Genomic DNA, 23,012 nt, shown 5'->3' with positions numbered 1-23,012 from the left:
GCGGGTCCGCGACCCTGGGGCCAGGGTGGGGCGAGCCCAGTGCTGGAGGGCTGCTGGGGGTTGGGGCAGAATTCCAGGCCCACAGTGCCAGACGGGTCGCGCCGCCCTCCTGGCTCCGCGGCTTGTGCCGCGAGCGGGCCTTGCGCGCTCGCTTTGCCGCTGGGCGGGCCTGGCGCCCGGGCCCCGCACCGCTGGCCGCCTGAGGAGAGCCGCTGGCCGCAGTCGCCGCCAGGGTAATGAGGGGAGGCCGGGCTGGGGAGGAGAAGGGCTACGGGCTGGTCAAGTAGTGAGGGAGCGCGGCTCCGCCAGCGCGCGCCTACGGAAGCTCGAGGCTAGAACTCGCCGCCCCGCTTCCAGCCTGAGCCCGGGAGGCCGACGGAGCCGTGGCGGGAGTCCGGCTCGGCGTGGCGAGCGGCCCCTGCGTGCCGCGCGGCTCCGGCTCGGCCCGGCGTCCCGGGCCGCGTGGCGTCCGAGGCACCTGCGTGCGGGGTAGGTGGTGCCTGCTGGGGTCGGCGGTGCCAGGTGCGCGGGGCCCAGCTGCCCGCGGCGCCACCCCACACCCCCCCCCCCGCCGCTGTCACCTTTGGCCGCACTCACAGGCACGCAGAGTCTCCAGACCCAAGGTGCCCTCCGGCCCGGCTCTGTGTGCCGCCTTCTGCGAGTTCGCTGCAAAGTCCCCCAAAGCAGGACTCGGAAGGAAGCTTTTACGTAATTGAACGCTCAAGCCGCGTTTCGTCCTCGGTATTTAAGTTCAACGTTGTGTTTTTCCCTCGTGGGTTTGTTGTGTCGCGTACCTTTTTCCTCAGAACTCGATTGGAATTGGTGACAGCGCCTATCTAGGATAGAGCCTGGCACACAGTAGGCGCTTAGTAAATATTTTTTGAAAGCCTGAGTCACGATGCTAAGTTTGGAAATTCTACCGAGTTGTGCGTGGCTATAATTTTTAAGATTTTATGGGTTCCCAAGATAACTTTGAAAATTACAGTAATTTTAAAGCTCCGCAAAGAGTTAAATCTGGCTTTTTTGCATTCCCTGTAACAAGGGCCTCTGTTGGATGCTTAAATTAACTCAAAACCCGAGTTCTGTAATTTAGATGCGCCTTCCGATTGTCGCAGAAAGTGTTAACCTTTCAGATTAAAGCTTTCGGAGGAACCATTCTATTTTAGAACAAATTTAAATTATTTAGAAAGATTTATTTAAATTCTCTTTTTAGAGATAATTGCGAGGGACCACACTGATGTACTTGTAAATACATTTAGAAATACAAGTCTCAAGTATGAATTTTTGAAAAGGGTTTATGTTCATACCTAGTGAAAGAGCACGCAGGAGAAAATTATGACGGCAGACCTATACCCCGCCCTCCAGCGACCCCCACCCCCGTCTCTTAGCGGGGGCAGCTGCTGCCTTGACCTCAAAATGTCTCATAAAAGAATCTCTTAATAGTCTGTCACATCTAAAGCAAAATCCTCTGGGATTAAGCCATGCACGTGGGCAACCCCTTTAGTACTGACAATTCTCACAGATTGTGTCTGCTTCTTATGAGTTTTTCTGAAAAATAGATAATGTAATGGAGTTTAAAGGTTTTTTGTTGTTGTTTAAGAAAGAACTTAACTGATATTACACAGAAAGAGCAAGAAACAAATTCCTGAGAACCAGGAAATTCAGTTAATCACGACATCCCTGATCTTTCTGCTTGTAGGAATGTATGCTCCAAGTGGTCAGGGCCTTGTCTGCCTCGATCACTAGTGAGTGTCCCCAGTGCCCAGCACAGTGCCTGACCCATAGCAGCCATTCATTAAACACTTGTGGGATGAATACTTGACCGTTTCAGGTAACAGGGTAATTACTTTCTACATGCTTGTAGTTTCTTCATTTACTTGGATGTTTCCTTAGAATAGATTACCAGAAGTGAGAATTTTACAGGGTCAAAGGGATGAACATTTTTATAGTTATCAAAACATTGCCAACTTACTTTCCAAATGAGTCCTACCATTTGGTACCTTTCAGAGCATCTTCTCAAGCTCTTACTGATACAGTATTTGATAGTTCTGAGCACTTTCAGATAAAGTATTTCATTGATCCGAATCACCCTGGAAAGTGAGCAGGGCAGGTTTTGAATTACCTCTTTTGTAACAGCAAACACCAGTGCCTTAAATTGATGGTAATGAATGGCAGGTGACAAAAATAAACCATCTGGGTTTTTTTCTTCTTCCCATTCTCTTACTTTGGTTTGTAGTGAATATCCTGAATAAATTGACATCTTTTCTTAGCAATAAAATTGGATGCTGCTGTATAATATCTATGGTTTACAAAAGCTTTTTCTTTCTAATTTTGTTCAGATGTTTGCAGATGCCTTGATCAAACTTGGGGACTTCATTAAAATGAAATAATGAACCACAATTTAGGTGAAAGAGATACTGGGTAGGTGTAAGGGAATACCCAGCACTAGCAAGTTTCGAACATTGCCACCCTTTCTATTAGAAAAGATTTGGAAACTTTTGGTGGTGCTTTTGTAGCTCCTTCAATCTGAATAAGTTACTATTTTAAACCTCTGCATCTGTTGGAGCCTTCATAAACTATTGAGATTAATACTCCATCAGTGAAAGTGGACAGGAATTATTTGTGTAATAATCTGCATATCTTTCCTATCTGTCAATAAATTCCAAGAAGAATGGAAATGAGAACTAAGAATCATAAAAAATATTCAACCTACAGAAAATATTATTTTCACATGAAAACTGAAAAAAAAATCTTTTTTTAAACATGGCAAGAAGAAAATGTAATTAATTCCTACTCTGTTGCTAATCTTGACTCTTTCCCAAATTTGCTGGTCAGTTACCCTAGATGATTTAATACGTAATTAATCGGATAAGGAAGCTTTGGAAGATTCAAAGTTTACTTCTAAGTAGAACCATTGGAAATTCTTGGGCATCATTTGTATTAAAAGTGGGTCCAACATTACCTTTCTGTATTGTTTTTACATTTGCTTAGGGTTCTGTAAAGAAGTAGTATAGAAAAGATAAGGAAGAAGAGATGCAGGTTTATTGAGGCTTTGGAAATATTCAGAACCTCCTTTCAACTTCACTCCACCTTTCTGTTGTGATGTCAGATCCCAAATAGTGTTCAGTAAACAGAACTGTTCTTTAAGGACACCTTTCAGGAATGTCTGTAGTGCTTGTGTCAAAGAATAGCTGCCCAAATAGTGGTGGGTTTATGGCAACTAGATCTTTAAGGCATTTGTATGTAAATATAAGTTATTTTGCTTCTGTTTTTATACTAGGATATTTCTGTATCTTGAAGATAAAGCAGAAATCTTCTTTGGAGTAGATGGATTTTTCTCACTTTCTGTGAACTAAAGCGATTCAATGTCTCTTTTGGTAAGTTTTTATAAGCGCGGATCTAATTTTGTGTCAATAGAGTAATTAGATGTTAGTGCAAAGCCCTAATAGGCATACTCTGATGGAATATTCTTAGGCTCTGAGATGTTATTTTGATCTGAAAGACTTCTGGTCTTTAAAAATGAGTTAAATTATCATTGAGTTTTTGTCTCTTTAAAAAAGAGCTCCTATACTTTTCTGATATACTCCTTCTATTCCTTTGTCCCATACCCACTTTTCTCATACATTTACTGTCCTTAGACATTACTCTTCCATCCAGTTAGCTATGCCTTATCCTTTAAATCTTTCAAAAATCCCTTTGACAAATTTCCATCTGACTAAAGGCAAGCAAAATAGTATGAAAAATAAGCCCCTTGACTTAACAAGACAGGAAACATTAGGATCATTGTCTAATATGATGTATAGATACTAACGTGGTTTTTGTTTATATTAAGTCCATGGTATCTACTCTAGATTAAGTAGTTTTAGGACTTTCATTGTGTCTTATGTAGAATATAATACGTTATTTGAATATTTGAATTTCTTTTAAAAAGTGGTGGGTGCATTTGTATGATGATTTGTAATTTACAAATGCTTTCATGTATTATAGCTCTCTCAGTCTTCAAAATTGTAAGCAGGGCAGGTGGTATAATCCTCATTTGGAGTTTGGCCCATGATTGCACAGAATTAGAGCCAGGGCTCAAACTCACGTCTGCCAATCCACTCTATCACTTGCCAAGTCTGAGAGGCAGAACTATGAAGTTAGGAGACTGTATTGTTAGTTATTTGGAAAATATATAATGCATTTACTTTATGTTTAAAGTAAAGTTTATCTACTTAAAAGGGGAGCTTTATATATCTGGAAAATACATTGAGGTGAAATATCTACCTCATTTTCTAAAGCAGGGATCAGCAAACTTTTTCTTTAGAGGGCCAGGTAGTATTTGTGTGCTATGTGATCTCTATTAAGTTACTCTTGGAAAAAGCTGCCATAGGCAATATGTAAATAAATGCAAATGAATGTGTCTGTGTTTCCGTAAAATATTATGCACTAAAACAGGTGGCGGGTCAGATTTGACTCGTGGACCATAGTTTGTTGACCCCTGCTCTAAAGGATTACTTAAGATTAACAATTTTATGTCAGTTTGTAGGTTGGATGAGATGTAAAAGGGCATTTGATAGATGGAGATACTGAGATTCAAAGGGCTGTATGGTTGCCCAGGGCTTCCAAATTTGGGGGAAAGGACATCTTACTTAATCTATTATTTCATAATTATGGATTTTTGGAAAAATAGAATTTGATAGGGTCATTTATATTTGTTCAGTTTGTTAATAATTTTACTTTGTATTCTTCTTGCAATGAAATATTTAGAATCCTTTGAATCAAAACATTCATGTTTTCTCCTCAGTGAGATATTTGTGTAACTGAGATAAAGTTAATGTTTTTGCTTATGAAGGATTCTTCCTCATTCAAATTTTACCTCTATTTGACAGCTAAGAAGTGGTGTTTTCAAAGGAGCAGCAGGAACAAAATTCCAGACTCCCAGAAAGAAAGCAGGTGTTCAGCATAAACCATGTTGTTTGCATAGACAGTTTAGGCACACCATGATCCATTCTTACCGGGGAATGGTGGGAACCCTCCCAAAATCCGAGTTCCTAAATACCAGCCAAGGGTCAACCTTGCAAACAGGCCTTTCCAAGGAGAGCAGTTTTAGGCCTGCTAACCCTTTCCCACACAATAGTATGAATGATTATTGTGAAAGATTCAGGGCAAATGTTGGAAAATATATGTAAATACCAAATATAATATATAAATGATGTAACTGGTGGCTATTTTTTATATGAACGACAGTATTAAGTGTCTTCAAAAACTTTTATTGTAATTTTTTTTATTGTAAATTTTATTCACCCTACACAAACCAATAGAAACTTTGCAAAGGAAGTGATTCTACAGCTACCTTGACACTGTTAGCTCCTGTTCTTCAGGGGCGAGTTTTACATAAAACGGTGGGGATATATGTCAAATTATTTTGGTAAGATTGATATGTACAGACTGTAGGAATTCAACTTAATCAGTAATTTAGGCTAACTGGGAAAATGATTAGTTTGATTAATGAGAAATTCTGGCATATTTTAAGCTAAAGGAAGTTTGATTAAGTAAGTGACTGCAGAATAGACGTGGATGGACTTGTCTTAAAGACTCATTTGATATTATACTTTAATGTTCATATAAAAATGAATGTTCATAAGATGCTTGAAAATAATTAAAAGTCTCTTTCATACAATTTGTTTATACTTTTCTTTTGACATACCTTTTCTTCCTAAATAAGTATAACATCAGCTTCACGCCACTAACGTGTGTAGGTGTTACATTTCTTTATTGACAATACGTGATAACAGAACACTGAGTTGAAATGCAGGAAAATGTAAATTGTGATAATGGAACTAAGTCTCTTAATTTGATTTGAGTTGGTTAGAGATGTTTATCACCTTACGGAACAAAATTGGTTCCAAGTATTGATATATTCAATGTGTGGTTTAATGTGGATAAACATGGTTCCCACACTTAAGGGAAAAAGAAAATCTGAGGATCAAGATAAAAATAATATGGTGAGCATAGCAGAATACATCTCTAGCTAAATATTCAGAAAAACACTGCAAAGATTACGAAAGGGTTAAAAATTAACACCAGCAGTAAAAATGAATTGCTGTTGTTACCTCCAGGGTAGAGGGCAAGAATCAGAGATAGCGCCAAGTAAAGTTATAGCAGATATGAAATTTGTCTTCTGCATACCCAGCTGCTTCTCCATTCTCTCCCATACTGTCTACCTCCACAGTATGAATCCTGGCTCCAGTTCAGGTTCCTGCACGTTGCCCTTTCTCTCTGCTCCTCACCCCAGTCAACAGACTTTTTTGTATCCACGTGCCACCCTTATCTTGTGACTTATTTTTCACTTATTTAGTGTATTTCTGAATTTACAGGATTGTTTCTGCACTTCACGAACACAAGTTGAATCACTCAGACCTGAAAAACAGTCTGAAACCAGTACCCATCAAAACTTGGTAAGAAAATGGTTAAGTACAATTAATACTCCTCTTTTGCCTTCCGTGACACCATTTTACAGAATATAATTTCTGGTTCTCCTATATCTCTTTTTCTTTACTTCTTTCTTCTTTCACTTTTCTTCTTTTACTGTTTCTTCTTCCTCTACATAAGCTATTCTCCAGAAGTCTGTAATCGGCCTCTGCTCTTCTGCCTAAACAGACTCTCCCTAAGCAGTCTCACTGGCTCCTGTGGTTTCAGTTGCTCAGATTTCAGATTGTCTGGAGCTACCTGAGGTTTTCCTTTAGGTTGTGAGGGGACCCTGTCATCAGGTAGGACTGATGATTCTTAAGTTTTTACCTGCAACTTTGGACTCTTTCCTGGGCACCAGATGAGTCTGTAGAATTCCTCTGGTTAGAGTTTTCAAAGGCATCTCTGTGCAGTTTGAGTAAAACCTTAATCTCTCAAAACTTCACTGACCTATTGAATTTCCTGCTTTGGCAAATGAAAATCCATCTACTAAATCACCCTAACTAGAAACTTTGGAGTTATCCTCACACTGCCTCTTCCTCTGCCCTCACATCTAGTTACACACCAAGTCTTACAGATCTGTCTCTGAAATGCCCTTGAGTCCATCCCCTCCTTCACCTGATCACTGCTGCTACTCAAATCTCATCATCTCTCACCTGGACTGTTGCAGGTAAACACATTGCCTCTAGTTTCCTAGATACACATATAACCTCCTCTCCCACTCAGATCAGTATTCAACACTGTTACCAATACAGGCCTGTTTGTGCCACTTTCCAGCTTTAAAATTGCCATTGGTTTCCTAAAGCGTATGGGATAAAGCCTAAACTTGTTAGTGTTTTATAAGGACTCTTAATGGTATGGAATATGTCTAATGTTTGAGTTTCATTTATTGCTACTGAATCTTAGCACACACTTTTATTTCTGCTTAAAATACCCCTCTAAAATTCTTCCTCGTGCTTAAAGAGTTGGCTCAAGTATCACATCTCTGAAGCCTTTGCTCTTGTACCTTTAATTCTATTATGGTCCTACAGATCTTAGACATCCTCATAAAATGGCATTTACTATATTATCTCACAATGATTGATGTATATGTCTTTCCACATGATCCCCATAAAATAGGCATCCTGTCTTTTTTATCTTTATCATCCCTGGGCAATGCCTGATGTATTAAATAATATTTAAAGAAACATGCTGAGAAATAAATATTTCTCTGGGATCTTCCCCTCTAAATCTCTTAATTTTCATTTTATATTATAATTCTTTCTATAAAATAGAACCTGCCTTGCAGATACCTTAGTCCTACAAAATAGAGTTATCCCAGTTAATCCTATTTTTAAATTTATTCTGACCTTATCTTCAATTGTCATCATTTTTGTCATTTCGCTTTTTACTCGCTAATACTGTAAAGTCTTCTAGTTACGTACCTTGTTGTACAATAGGATATAGTATCCAATCCTAGTTTTCATTCAAGTATTACCCTTCAGACAGCTAGTGTTTAGAAAGTAAAGTGTCTGTTGTTGACTCCTTGCTGTTAGAGGCCTAGAACTCAGGAAATTTCCACAAGTGCTGCTTTTTTTGCAGGAGGGGTTATTGTGCTAGGTACATATAACATAAAATTTACCATCTTAACCATTTTAAAGTGTACAGTTCAGTGGCATCAAATACATTCATAATATTGTACAAGCATCACCACCATTCATCTCTGTAACTCTTTTCATCTTGTAAAACTGAAACTCTGTACCTATTAAACAGTAGCTCCTCCTTCCCTTATAATTCCCCTGCCTCTTGGAAACCACAATTCTAGTTTCTGTCTCTGATCTTTGACCACTCTCAGTACCAGTATAAGTGGAATCAAACTGTATTTGTTATTTTGTGACTGAGATTTTTTCACTTAGCATAATGTCCTCAAGGTTCACTAGTGTTGCAGCATACTGCAGAATTTCCTTACTTTTTAAGGTTGAATAATATTCCATTATATGTATATACTACATTTTGCTTATTCATTCATCTGTTGGTGGACATTTGGGTTGCATCCACATTGTAGCTATTGTGAATAGTGCTGCTATGAACGTGGGAGTACAAATATCTCTTTGAGACCCTGATTTCAATTCTTTTAGGTATATACCCAGAAGTGGAATTGCTGGATCCTATGGTAATTCTATTTAAATTTTTTGAGGAACGACCATACTGTTTTCAACAGTGGCTGTACCATTTTACATTCCCACCAGCAGAGCACAAGAGTTCCAGTTTCTCTACATCCTCTCCGATACTCATTTTCTGCTTTTTTGATAACAGCTATCATAAAGGGTGTGAGGTGGTATATCGTTGTAGTTTTGACTTGCATTTCCCTAATGATTAGTGATGTTGAGCACCTTTTTCCTGTGTTTATTGACCACATACATGTATTCTGTGGAGAATGTCTATTCAAAGTCCTTTGCCCATTTTTTAATTGGGTTGTTTGTTTTTTGTTGTTGAATTTTAGTTCTCTCTATATTCTGGGTATTAACATTATCAGAAGTATGACCTACAAATATTTTCTTGATCCATTTTGAGTTAATTTTTGTATAGGTAAGGGTCCAACTTCATTCTTTTGCATCTGGATATCCAGTTTTCTCAGCACCATTTGTTGAAAATACTGTCCTAGCTCCATTGAATGGTCTTGGCACACTTGTCAAAAGTCATTTGACCATATATGTGAGGGTTTGTTTCTGGGCTCTTTATTCTGTTCTCTTGCTCTATATGTCTGTCTTTGTGTCAACACCACACTGTTTTAGTTACTGTAGCTTTGTAGTAAGTTTTGAAAGCAGGAAGAGTGAGTCTTCCAATTTTGTTCCTTTTTCAACATTGTTTTTGCTATTCAGGATCCCTTGAGATTTTAATAATATTAAGTCTTCCAATCTTTGAACATGAGGTATGTTTCCATTCAGTTATGTCTTCTTTAATTTCTCTCAGCAATGTTTTGTAGTTTCCATTGTACAAGTCTTTCATTGCCTTGGTTAAGTTAATTTCTAAGTATTTTATTCTTTTTGGTGCTATTGTAAATGGTATTGTTTTCATGACTTTTTTCCCAGATTATTCATTAACCAGGTCTTTTGAATTTTTAGTTCAAAAAGTTATTAAAAAGTTTGACAAGGACAAGGACCCTGCCATGATTTTTGCTTTCTAATTCTCTAACTAGTCATGAAATCAAAAAGAGAAGTGAGGTTAGTTTTAAGATGATTTACTCTTAGTAAACCTATATTGTCTTCTTGTGATTACCGTGTTGTTTTCTTAAATGTCCATAACTTGTTTGTGTAGTGATTTGATACCAGACCTTACTGGGCAACAACATCAAACTTGCCCCTTTATCCTTTTTTCTCTTTTTTGAAAATTGAGTCAATGTTTGACTATTTCCATTTGGGTTTCTCATCTGAGTTTTACTATATTTGCAGACTTAATATCCTAGATGTAATTGTCTTTGGTTTGGAGGTTTGAACCTATTTAAAACAACCTGTTTTGAGCTTCAGCTACTTAATTACAATCTAAGTGCTTCTAGTTTAAAGAAGACTATTTCCCTGATGGAGTTGAGGGAAGCAAACTAGAGGTTGATTAGCCTTATTTCAATCCATCATCTGGTAATCTGATGCCATTTTTTTCAAGCAGTGAACTGTAAGCCTCAGTTCATTCTGTGCTCTAGCCTTCCTGGCAGACTTATAGCTTATCACTTTAAACATTTTTTAAACTGCTATATGCTCTTCTTTCTCTCTCTTATATGTGTTCTTTAAATCTGAGTTTAAGACTACTTGTTCTAAAGAAATTGCATTGATTTATTTAGATTTCTTTCTTCATTGGGATTATTTCCAATCGTATGGTAGAATTTCTTTTTATAGCCTTTCATCCCTCTAGCAGATTATTCACCTTTTACCATGAGCTTACAATTATATTTTTCTGCTCTCTTAAAAGCTTGGGGAACATGTAGAATCAAATGTAAAAAATAGTTAGCAGAATTCCTAGTAAATAGTAATGTCATTCCTAACTCCCTTCTTCCTTCTCTTTACCTTGGAGGTAGTAACGAGATTCTTGCCACCTGCTGGTGCCTGTAAAGGCTGCTGAGTACTGGTGTCCTTTTAGAGATCCTCATGGCTATCATATGATGCCAGTGGTGTTGGCCTCTTCTTTCTCCTGTGTGCATGTTATTTCAATGCCACTGGGATCTGGTGCAGACCTAGCACTCTGACTCCATAGTATCCTGTGAAAGGCCATAGTGGTACATGGTCATTAACTCAGGACTTCTGTACCCTATCCTGTTCTCCCATCTCTTGAGGCTTATTTTTCTTTCTGACCTCCCTTCTGATTCATTTCATCTTTGAAAAACTTCTTCAGCTTCTTTGAATAGGTTTTAGTATGGAAATTGTTCCTTGACTGTTAACACCTCCATTAGCTGAGCAGATACATGTATGTGTAATGATTGTAACTGACAACCACTTGAAGTAAAAGCACCAGAATAGAATATTCCTCATAGGTCCTTTCATTTCTTCCCTTGATATATTTATTAGATACCCTGAAGAGTCAACAGGCATTCTTAGCAACTCCTAAGAATGCTTCCTGGAAATTGTGCTGAAAAGTATTCTTCACTACCTGTAAATCTGTTTTTCTAGCCCTCTCCCCCTTCACAGGCTGATAGCTTTATAACTAGCATCCCTTATTAGCTGTTGTAAATACTTTTTGGATCTTAAAACAGTCTCTTAAGCCACCTTTTCAGTGCCTTCTTAATGAGCACTTGTGTGTTTGAAAAGACAATATCAGTATTTTACATTGGAGTAGGGGACCAAATTGGGGCGCCAAAAAGTTTATACCTATTTTGTTTTCATATTTTTAAAACAATGCAGGTTGATGAGCCAACCCTTTCCTTGTTGCCTCCATCCACTAGAGCCAGTGAAGTTATCTGTTCCACCAACGTTTCTCACTATGAACTCCAAGTGGAAATAGGTAATCATTCTGGATTGCACATAATTGACTCATCATTGTTAGAAATGAAATTGATGACAAAAAGATTACTTTGTAAGCAGGTCTCTCTTGTTACCGACAGCATAAAACTAAATGTTAATTGTGTCAGTCAAACGGATCTGTTAATTTTATCTGTCCTAAAACAGTAGCCCAGATTTTTTTCAAGATTACCTTCTAGAATTTTTACTTTTTCACTGAAGTACTTGTAGAGGAGGAAGACACTAAATAATCTAAGCATTTGTTATTTGTATCTTTATTTTGGGGAACTTCTGATCATTTGTCTGATTTAAACCAAATCATGTAAATCTTTTCAGTTACAGTCCTTTAACCAAATTACTTTCTTTTAACTTAAAACCTTGCCTAAAATCCCATTCGTAGTAGAAACTTTTTTCAGTTAAGTTTGGAACTGGCTGAGTTATTGTTTTTAGCCTTATACCTGTGAAAAGTTGCTCTGAGTATTCAGAAACATCTCTTAAATAATACAAAGAGATACTATCTTAGGTGCTAGGAATATAAAGCCATGTAAAACACTTGAAGAGTTCACATCCTCTCTGGGAAGACGAACATGAAAGATAGCTTTGTCTTATGCACTGGAAGGTACTATAGTAAAGTGTTCCCAAGTGTTATGGGAACAGAGAAGATGGAGCGTTCACCTGTGCATCTCGACTCTTCTAGGAGTCAGGGAAGATAGCAAAAGGGCTGGATCCTGAAGCATGAGGAAAAGTTTACTAAATATTCTAGTCAGGGTTTTTATTCAAACAACAAACAGTCCTGACTACTTAAACTAAAAGAATTTTTTGAACAATTTTGCTAACTCACAGAATCATTGGCTAGAGAAATGGGCTTGGAAGAAACCAAGAGAAACTATGTGACTAGAACTGTAGCCTGGGTCACAGCATAAGAGCAGCCTAGTTAATGTACACTAGTAGGGTACTTTAACCCCACTAGATGATGTTGGGCCCCACTGGTGAGTTCCAACTTAACTGAAAAAAGTTTCTACTAAAAATGGGATTTTAGGTAAGGTTTTAAGTTTTAAGTGTGAGTTCTGACTGCCTCTGCTTCTTTTGTCACTCACTTCATCCTCCATTGACCAAGCTTATGTCATTGACCCTCCCATGCCCAGGTCAAGGTGACCAAAAGAGAAATAAGGATTTGACCTTTTCTAAAATAGCACTGGTGGAAAATGCCCCCAAATTAGAAAGGACTTTTCAGATGGTGTCAATCCAAAAAAGGTAAAAAAATAATTTACTCGAATAGGTGATTGAGGAAGGACTATCACATAGCTGCTCTGTGCCTAGACTCAGGAACATAGGGCGAGTAGGCAGTAGGAGTAGGTAAATCTGAAAAAGGAGGCTTGGAACCATTGTGAAAGAACTCATATGGGGGATATATATATAGAAGTTCAGACTCTCTCTGTCAGCCCCGCAACGTACCAACTTCATTACTCAGTGGATTTAAGGAAAGGTTTGGAATTTATCGTCTCTACTAGAGAGACATTGTGGAATAGTGATGATGATAATAATAGCATCTAATCGGCATCAGGCTGAACATATTATATGTATTTTTTCATTTCACCCCTTTAGCCCTCCCATTTTGCAGATGAGGATACTGAGGCTCTGAGAATTTAAGTAATAGTCATACAGTTAGAGATTTGAAAGCAAACTCTTGTGACTGTAAGGTCTAAGCTCTCAGCTGCTGCACAGTAGTACCTTTCTTTTGATAAAATGTTGAATTTAGAAGGACAACTGGCAGCAGTTCCAGGCAGCAATCTGGAAGATATAGTATATCAGGGATTTACAGCCAGAGTATCATCCTCATCACCTGAGTCTTTTTAAAAATTGCAGTGCCTATATCCCATCACAGACCTCCTGAATCAAAATTTCTGGTGAATGGGAACTAGGCACAGGCTTTTGAAGTAGTTCCATCAGTAGTTTTGGTGCATGTCCTGATCGAGAATGCAGGGCATAGTGAGGAAGTCACTGCATCTATCCAGAGAACAAGGACAGGACTTGAGCTAAGGCAAGTGATGCTTGTCGCTGGGGAGGAAGGGATGAATTTCAGATTAACTGCATTTCAACAATAAAAGTGACAGAATTTGGTGACTGTGGAGAGAGGGAGGAAACTAACATTTATTAGGTGTCTATTAATAGATTACCATTCTAGGTGTTTTTAGTTTAAAAACTGACAACACCAAATGCTGGTGAGTATGTCAAGTCACTGCAGTACTTACTTATACGTGGCTTGTGGGAATGCAAAGAGGTTCAGCCACTTTCAAAAACAGTTTGACTGCTTCTTATAAAGTTAAACGTACACGACCTAGCCATCCCACTTGCAGGTATTTGCCAAAGAGAAATGAAAACATATGTCTACTTAAAGAATGGTTTTGGCAGCTTTATTTGTAGTCACAAAAAACTGAAAACAACCGAAGTTTATCAATTTATGAATAGATAAAAATAAATTGTGGTATATACATATAATGGATTATTACTCTGCAATAGAGAGAAATTAACTACTGAAACACGGAAGAATCTCAAAAGCATTATACTAAGTGAAAGAAGCCAGACACAAAAAACTGCTATGATACTACTTACATGACAAACAAAAATCACATCAGTGGTTGCCAGGGACTGGGAGTAGGGGATTGCTGAGTAACATTCCATTGTTAGAATGTAACAATTTGTTTATCAAGTCACAATACTAACCATTACAATAGGTGTGTAATGGTATATTGTGTTTAATTCCTACTCCTCTATTTTGAGCATCTTTTCATGTGCTTGTTGGCCACTTCTGTGTCTTCTTTTGTGGCTTACCTATTTAATCTTCTGCCTAATTTTTAGTTGGGATGTTTGTCATTTATTATAGAGCTATAAGAGTTCTTTATATAGTACTCTGTGTGTAAGTCTTGTCAGATATAAATATTGTTGATACTTTCAATCAGTGGCTTGCCTTCTCATTTTCTTAACAGTTTTCTTGAAGAGCAAAATTTTTAATTTTGATGAAGTCCAGATTATCAGTTTTTTCCTTTCGTCATTAACACAAGTTTTACGTCTGATTATAGGAAGAGGATTTGACAACTTGACTTCCGTCCATCTCGCACGGCATACTCCTACAGGAACACTGGTCACAGTAAAAATTACAAATCTGGAAAACTGCACTGAAGAACGCCTGAAAGCTTTACAGGTAACAATACAAAAAAAAAAAAATACATTTAATTTAATGTCTATTTGAGGAGATTACACCTATAATTTTTTTTTTCACAAATTAGTAGTTCTGTTAGAGAAAGGTAGATTTCTTTCTTCTAATAAACATGCAATTACAGAAATGGAAAGAATACTTGGAAGCCAGATCCATGAAAGAGCAAATATATTCAAACTTTGGTAACTACTATAAGTTCCTTCAAATGAATATCGTATTTGGAACACTGGTCTGGAATTTATTTAAATACCCCTCGTCAGTCCAGTCACAAATAATCGTATAGGAAAATAAAAAAACAAAAGCAAACAGTTTCCTTTTCTTCCAGCTAAGTAAAACTAGCTTCTGAATTGATAAATTTTAACAGATTGCATTTCAGGAATATTATAATACCATTTCAGTTGTCACTAATCATTTTTGATATAATGAGGGAAAGGATTTTGTTTTGATATTATCCCAATTTTTTAACTATTTATATGTGCACATGTATATTGCACAGAAGAAGACTGGAAGAAATTATACTGAAATGTTAACAGTGGTTCTATGATTTAATGTTAGAAGTGACTTTTATACTCATATTTTAATGTATTTTTTAAATGTTTCTATCATAAGAACACAGTATAGTTATTGACTGTGACCTCTGGAGTCAGACTGTCTAATAAGTTCACATCCTACTTTCGTTAATTATGTGCTTTTGGACAAGTTTTCTAACTTGTTTCTAAGTATCCTCTTCTGTAAAATGGGAATTATAATGTCACATACTTTGTGTAGTGGTTGTGAGATTTAAAGACATGATAGCACTAAGAACAGTGCTTAGTACTAATAAGCTCCATTATTGGTACTAATAAGCTGCCACTACTGCTGTTATCTTCATAATGAGGAAAAAGGTTGGGTTTTGGGGGTTTGTTTTATTATTTAAATCCACTTTATTGTTATTTACTTTTCCCTTCTTTTTTTTTTAACATCTTTATTGGAGTATAATTTCTTTACACTGGTGTATTAGTTTCTGCTTTGTAACAACGTGAATCAGCTAAAAAGGTTGTTTTTAAATGTCTTGTCTCTGTGTTTCTATACTAGAAAGCAGTGATTCTATCCCACTTTTTCCGGCATCCCAATATTACAACTTACTGGACTGTTTTCACTGTTGGCAGCTGGCTTTGGGTTATTTCTCCTTTTATGGCCTATGGTAAGAAAACTCATTTTAGGTAAAATAATTCATGGTTTAGCCTGGATGCTATAATTAAGGATGAGTGTGATCTTTGATTTATGATTCACTACTTTTAATTTATAAATCTGATGGCCAATTCTAGATTTCATGATATATTTTTATATCTGGTTCATGTTGAATTTTAGTTTTCAGAAAAAAAAGTAAATGGGTCTCATGATCATTGAAACCACCACTGATTGCTTCTCCAAGAAGTCAATCCTTTGAACGAGCTGTCTTTTTCCCTTCAGTTTCCTTCCTCTCTCTCAGTGGAGAGCTGCTGTTAGTCTTCAAGCAAAAGTAGTTTTTCTGCTTGTGCACACCATCCCTGTCCTTGTTTCTCTGCATTGTAAACTTATTTCACTGTATTGTAAACATGTGTGTGTGTACCTGTCTCCTTCACTGGATTTGAGCTTCTCGAGGGCAGGATCATGTATGTATTTTTCATTTTGGTATCCCCAGGTGCTCATAAGATACCTAGCACAAGTAGTGTTCAGTAGGTGTGTTGAATAAATAAATGAATGGATTCTAGAGCTTTGATTTTTAGGATAGCTTTTGTGAATTGCCTGTGGATTTAAAATATATATGTTCTCACACAGTATGTATTTTTTTAGTAATATTGAATATTGTTAATTCACTTTCCTAATCTCTAGCATGTCATTAGAAAAGTCTTTTTAAAGATTGGTGAAGGAAAATTACCTTGGCATAAGAAAGTGATTAGACTCTAAAATGTAACACGTGTGCATGCGAGCATGTGTGTGTACGTGTGTGTGTGTTTATGGTTGATAAGAACATTTAAAACATAGCTAGAAGCAAAATCACTTTCAGTGTTCATCTAAAGATTTCAGGGGTTTCTTTCAGGTTCAGCAAGTCAACTCTTGAGGACTTACTTTCCTGAAGGAATGAGTGAAACTTTAATAAGAAACATTCTCTTTGGAGCAGTGAGAGGGTTGAACTATCTGCATCAAAATGGCTGTATTCACAGGTATTTACTTATTTGTATTTTACAAAGTGAAAGAATTTGAGAGGAAGAAGTCTTTTAGGGAGCTTTTAGGAAGGAGCAGTTGAGTGTTAGAATGGAGGATAGGAAACTTGCAAACGAAAATTGAGGGAGGAAGGGACCAGTAGGTATAGTAGATGCTTACATTTTATAGTTCATTCACCAGAAATGTTCAGACCACCTCCTCTGTGCCAAGTGCTGTGCTCCATGCTGGGATGGAGTGCCTGTCTTCGCACAGCTCAAGTCCCAATAATGAGGGTTTCAAGAACCTATCTGTTTGGGGTATAAGCTGTGGGGAGTGGGATCCTAGTTAACTCTTGTGTTTTGTTTTTTCCTTAAGCAAATAAAGAGCTGCTTTATCTGCTTTTCAGTTTTATGTCATGTTTATATCATATACAGATTGTAACTAAACCTTTGATTTCTTAAGTGTTCTGTAGCACTTTGAGATTATCATACTAAATATCAGTTCTCTTGTTGCCAAACTGTACATGCAGAAGTAATTGGCTGAATGTTAAAAACAATGCTGTTCTAAGATATATTGGGACTTTGTTTTCCTTTTTAATTAAGTTGCTTTTAAATAAGCTTGTTTTCTTATTGTTTGTTTCACCTCAAAGCTTTTTTCTTACTGTTTGTTGTTTCTTAGCAGCATTCTGGTTAACTGAGGATTTCTAGCAGACAGTATTCTAATTAATCAAGGTTTTATTATACTTTACCAGACTATTGGCCATCCTGCTCTATTAGTTTCCAGTTTCCGTGTTTAGGATGAAAAACAAGGCTCTTTTATAATTTATTTGATGAAGGAAAATTTTACATCAGACATATCTTTATAAATTTTGTTAATACCATGAGAGGCTATCTTTTATTGGATAATATTGCATTTAACTTTAAATTATAACTTCTAAGGAGTATTTAATTTCCAAGGGAATACATGGATTTATTCTGACCAGATTTTTATCCTTTCTTCATTGGCCAGTTTCTTAGTATTTAGGATTGTTTCTTTTTGTTCTAGGAGTATTAAAGCCAGCCATATCCTCATTTCTGGTGATGGCCTAGTGACCCTCTCTGGCCTGTCCCATCTGCATAGTTTGGTTAAGCACGGACAGAAGCATAGGGCTGTGTATGATTTCCCACAGTTCAGCACATCAGTGCAGCCGTGGCTGAGTCCAGAACTACTGAGACAGGTCAGGTGTGGCCATTGCATTGGGTTGTCTATGCGTCTTAAGTGTCTTCTGAGTTTGACTAAAGGACAGTTGTGCCCTTATATTTGGATTGATGAAAGGCCTACTGCAAGACTTTTTAAATTCTTTCTTGTCAAAATTATTGTTAGGAATTTTTAAATGTATACCAAATATTAGGTATATCTTGATTTCTCATGAGTTTTTTCCATTATTATTCACCACCCTTTATCAAAAAAGCATACGTATGTAACTTTTTAAAGGTTATTTATACTAAAGGACTTCAAATTAATTGTTCTACAGGATTTACATGGATATAATGTAAAGTCAGATATTTACAGCGTTGGGATTACAGCATGTGAATTGGCCAGTGGGCAGGTACCTTTCCAGGACATGCACAGGACTCAGGTAAATGCTGCTAAAATCCCTGAACTACTTTCCTTCCCTTACATTCTATATAATTTCTTTTAAACATCTTTGCTGTAGACTCTTAGGACCTTTATTGTTGTTGTTAATGCTTTAATATTTTGCCTGAAAATGACTGAAGGAAATTTTTCTTTCTTTTAGATGTTGTTACAGAAACTGAAAGGTCCTCCTTATAGCCCATTGGATATCAGTATTTTCCCTCAGTCAGAATCCAGAATGAAAATTTCCCGATCAGGTGTAGACTCTGGGATTGGAGAAAGTGTACATGTCTCCAGTGGAACTCACACAGTAAATAGTGACAGATTGCAAACACCGCCCTCAAAAACATTCTCTCCTGCCTTCCTTAGCCTGGTACAGCTCTGTTTGCAGCAAGATCCTGAGAAAAGGTAATATTGGTCACTTCTAAATAGCATAAAACATCTGTGTCTTGTATTTTATAGAAGTTTTGTGAGATTTCCTTCTTGCCAAATTCAAATCTTTTATCAGTCTTTTCATCAAAAAACTATACAGTAGCCTAATCCAGAAAATACCAATGCTAAAAGCAAGTGGAGACAATGAGCAAATGGGAAGAATACTAGATTGGAAGTCAGAAGACTTGGGCTTCAGTCTCAGCTGTATCATTTCCTAACCAAGTCACCTTGTAAAAATCAGTTAATCTTTCTGGACGTTAATTACTGCACTTATGTTAAGACATTTTAGAAACTTCCAAGCAGTACAAGAGTGTTAGTTGCTGTTATTACAATAATTATTATCACAGATAACTAATGCGTTAGCATTTTGGAAATAAGGTGTGTGTCTTTTTAATCTTTTTTAAGCCCCTTAATGCCTAGTATAGTTCCTTATAATTAGTAAGTGCCTAATAAATGTTAAGTCACAGACTAATTGAAGGTTATCTCTAGAATTAATTCTGCCCATTAGTTAAGGTTGAAGCTAAGAATTGGGCTTCCTTACATATATTTTTTCCTTTTAATTTTTGTGTATTGAGTTTTATAGCTCTAACCCTAAGTTCTAACATAGTTTACACCAAAAAAATCTACATTCTAATATGAGGTCTTTTTTAAAATAATTTTTTCAAAAAAATTTCAGGCCATCAGCAAGCAGTTTATTATCCCATGTTTTCTTCAAACAGGTGAGCTGATCTATCTTTGTTGTCTAGATGTTTTTTAATACTATTAAAAAATCACATCATTTTGTTGGCTTAATGGGACAGTTTGGTTACTAAGATTCTTAATAATTTTCTTACAAGGTAAAGTTAAAAAGAAGAAAACGTTTTTGGTAGTTTAATTATAGACTTTCTAAAATATTTCCATTCTGCAAAACAAAATGAGTAAAGACAAACGGAATATCATCATGTGTTACTTTATCCTCAGCTTATATTTTGATTAACTTAGAGACATTTTATTTTTCTATATTGGCTAGAAATGATGTAAGGGCAAAATAATTCTGATAAAAGTCAGTTTATTTGGCTGTTACTTCTTGTTTTCGGATAACCAGAATCAAAGGCATGTTTAAGTGAAAATGCCTAAAAACAATTTAAACACATTTAACATGATTTCTTTAAAAGTTATTATTTACTAAAAAAAACTAATGTATTGAATTTATGTACCAACAGCCTTATTTTGAGTTTCTTTAACAGATGAAGGAAGAAAGCCAGAGTTCAATACTTTCACTGTTGCCTCCTGCTTGTCACAGGCCATCAACAGCACCACCTCCAGTGTCACCTTGGACTGAGCCGGAATGGGATTTTCCTGATGAAAAAGATTCAAACTGGGAATTCTAGGGCTGCCAAACCCTTTTATGTCCTATGTACTTGACACTTTCTCCCTGCTGCTTTTTCTTCTGTATTGCTAGGTACAAATACTAGAATTATACTTGAAAATACAGTTGGTGCACTGGAGAATCTATCATTTAAAACCACTCTGTTCAAAGGAGCATGAGGTTATAGCCCCTTTGGTTAGCTCAGAGTGCTGTTATAACTCCAGGGAAACTTTGGAATTATTAATCTAACTACATTTAGTGTCATCTGTTCTCAAAATTTTTTCCCAAGCTGTGACTATTCTTTTTGATCTCTCAGTATAATTTTTGAGCCAGTTAAATTTTTCAGCATTTTGCTGCCCTCAGGGGAATGAGCCCTCAGAGGACATTGCTTCCAAGTACATTTTTTACTTCCAGATTCTCTAGCCTTTTTAATCAGCTATTGTTAAACCAACAGGCTAGTTTATCCTGGCATCAAACCTGTTTTTGATAGAAGGGAAAATGTTTATACTTTCCCATTTTCATGTGTTAATACTTATGGTAATATCAAACTGAGCCTCACTCACATTAAATGATTCACTTGAAATATATAGAGAAGTTGTAATTTGCTTTTTTTAATTGTTAAGGGGCTAAAGTAACACTTTTCTACTTATGTAAATTATAGATCCTAAATTTATGCGCCCCGTGGGAGCTCAATAAAGATTTATTCAATTGAGTTTATACTTAATAATTTTATTTGTGTGGTTTGACAAAGCTAAAACATACATTCTAATTTGTTTTGCCAAGGAAAGCTCTTTCTCAAACAGATTTATTTATATAACCTGTTGAATTGGGGACAGCCTGGTGTTTGATTCAATGGAGGCAGATTTTCCAGCCCTTTATATGATTATTCTTGCTCCTGTAGGAGATCCAACTTACAAGGACATAGAGAACTTAGTAGTTTTACCTTATTAGCAAAAGAGATATGCTGTCTCAAAAAGAATATGTAGTTTGGACTGTGATAAGTTGGGATTTACCTCAATTAGTAGATTTTCTTTATTTGCACACTCTTATTTAACATTACACTAAAAATTATTTTGAAATGATTAAGACTTAAAAATGAAAACCAATGAGACAGTAATATATAGACTAATAGTCTGAAACACAAATCTTTTCATGTTTATTGGCCAGCCCCCCTCAAGGATATTTGGGTTACTCCATCAAGCAAGCCACAGACTTGCCAAGGTGGAGGAGAGAAAGGAGATGAGTGCCAGTGGAGGCACGGAGATCACCTGTAGTGGTGGGGGCTGTAGCTCATTCCACTAACCTCCTCCTTCTCATTTCCCCTCAGCAAGAGAAGCTCACAGGAACCACAGAGGAGGTGCTCTCAAATATGTGTGGAGAGTCAATATGTGTACTGCAAAGTGGGACTGTGGAGGCCGGGAAACAGTGCCTCTCAGGTCCACTGTGTTAGGGTTCTCCAGAGAAGCTGAACCAGTGGATTTTTTTTTTTTCAAGTATAGTTGATTTACAATGTTGTGTTAGTTTCAGGTGTACATCAAAGTGATATATATATATATATGTAGGTATATATATTGATATATATATCTATATAGAGAGATATATGGATATAATCACATGTTCTTTTTCAGATTCTTTTCCATTATAGGTTATCAGATATTGAATATAGTCCCCTGTGCTATGCAGTAGGTCCTTGTTGTTTATTTTATATACAGTAGTGTGTATCTGTTAATCCCGACTCCTAATTTATCCCTCCACCCACTTGCCCCTTTGATAACCATAAGTTTGTTTTCTGTGTCTGTGAGTTTGTTTCTGTTTTGTAAATAAGTTCATTTGTATCATATTTTAGATTCCACATATACATGATATCATATGATATTTGTCTTTCTGACTTACTTCACTTAGTATGATAATCCATACACACACACACACACACACACACAGAATAGAAAGTATTCCACTCAGCCATAACAAAGAATGAAATAATGCCATTTGCAGCAACATGGATTTTATATATATATATATATATATATATCACATCTTCTTTATCCATTCATGTCAGTGGAAACTTAGGTTGCTTCCATTGTCTTGGCTATTGCAAATAGTACATTGGGGTGCATGTATCTTTTCAAATTAGAGTTTTCTCCAGGTATATGCCCAGGAGTGGAATTGCTGGATCATATGGTACCTCTATTTTTAGTTTTTTAAGGAACCTCCATACTATTCTCCATGGTGGCTGTACCAATTTACATTCCCACCAACAATGTAGCAGGGTTCATTTTTCTCCACACCCTCTCCAGCATTTGTTATTTGTAGACTTTTTAATGATGGCCATTCTGACTGGTGTGAGGTGATACCTCATTGTAGTTTTGATTTGCATTTCTCTAATAATTAGAAATGTGGAGCATCTTTTCATGTGCCTCTTTGCCATCTGATTGTCTTCTTTGGAGAAATGTCTATTTAGCTCATCTGCCAATTTTTTGATTGGGTTATTTGCTTTTTTGATATTGAGCTGTATGAGCTCTTTGTATATTTGGACATTAAGCCCTTGTCAGTCATATTGTTTGCAAATATTTTCTCCCATTCTGTAGGTTGTCTTTTCATTTTGTTTATGGTTTCCTTTGCAGTGCAAAAACATATGTTTGACTAGGTCCCATTTGGTTGTTTATGCTTTTATTTCTTTTGCCTTGGGAAACTGAACATTGCTATGATTTATGTCAGTGAATGTTTTGCGTATGTTCTTTTCTAGGAGTTTTACGGTGTCATGTCTTATATTTAAGTCTTTAAGCCATTTTGAGTTTATTTTTGTGTATGGTGTGAGGGA

At 36.7% G+C, this 23,012-nt stretch overlaps 1 protein-coding gene across 6 annotated transcripts; it reads left to right on the top strand.

Moving 5' to 3' along the window:
* The first annotated feature begins 66 nt into the window (after nucleotides 1-66).
* STRADB (STE20 related adaptor beta) lies at nucleotides 67-20,903 on the top strand. Of its 6 annotated transcripts, none has more exons than XM_027124098.1 (13): nucleotides 67-233; nucleotides 2,340-2,421; nucleotides 3,281-3,377; nucleotides 6,360-6,440; nucleotides 11,319-11,418; nucleotides 14,495-14,616; nucleotides 15,706-15,814; nucleotides 16,694-16,817; nucleotides 17,842-18,013; nucleotides 18,311-18,415; nucleotides 18,575-18,819; nucleotides 19,520-19,562; nucleotides 20,070-20,903. In XM_027124098.1, exons 3-13 carry the CDS (start codon nucleotides 3,366-3,368, stop codon nucleotides 20,211-20,213), a joined length of 1,257 nt encoding a protein of 418 aa, XP_026979899.1. In that variant the 5' UTR covers nucleotides 67-233; nucleotides 2,340-2,421; nucleotides 3,281-3,365; the 3' UTR covers nucleotides 20,214-20,903. The 6 variants fall into 6 exon arrangements, with proteins under 6 accessions (XP_026979899.1, XP_026979907.1, XP_026979889.1 ...); XM_027124106.1 differs by lacking the exon at nucleotides 2,340-2,421 and adding an exon at nucleotides 1,700-1,831; XM_027124088.1 differs by lacking the exon at nucleotides 2,340-2,421.
* Nucleotides 20,904-23,012: the final 2,109 nt, after the last annotated feature.

The sequence above is a fragment of the Aethalodelphis obliquidens genome, unplaced genomic scaffold (genome assembly GCF_003676395.1).
Source record: "Aethalodelphis obliquidens isolate GAN/ISIS:26980383/991018 unplaced genomic scaffold, ASM367639v1 scaffold2, whole genome shotgun sequence".
NCBI classification, from domain to species: Eukaryota; Metazoa; Chordata; class Mammalia; order Artiodactyla; family Delphinidae; genus Aethalodelphis; species Aethalodelphis obliquidens.
The sequence above is the reverse complement of the archived record's forward strand: the minus strand, read 5'-3'. Positions and strand labels throughout refer to the sequence as shown.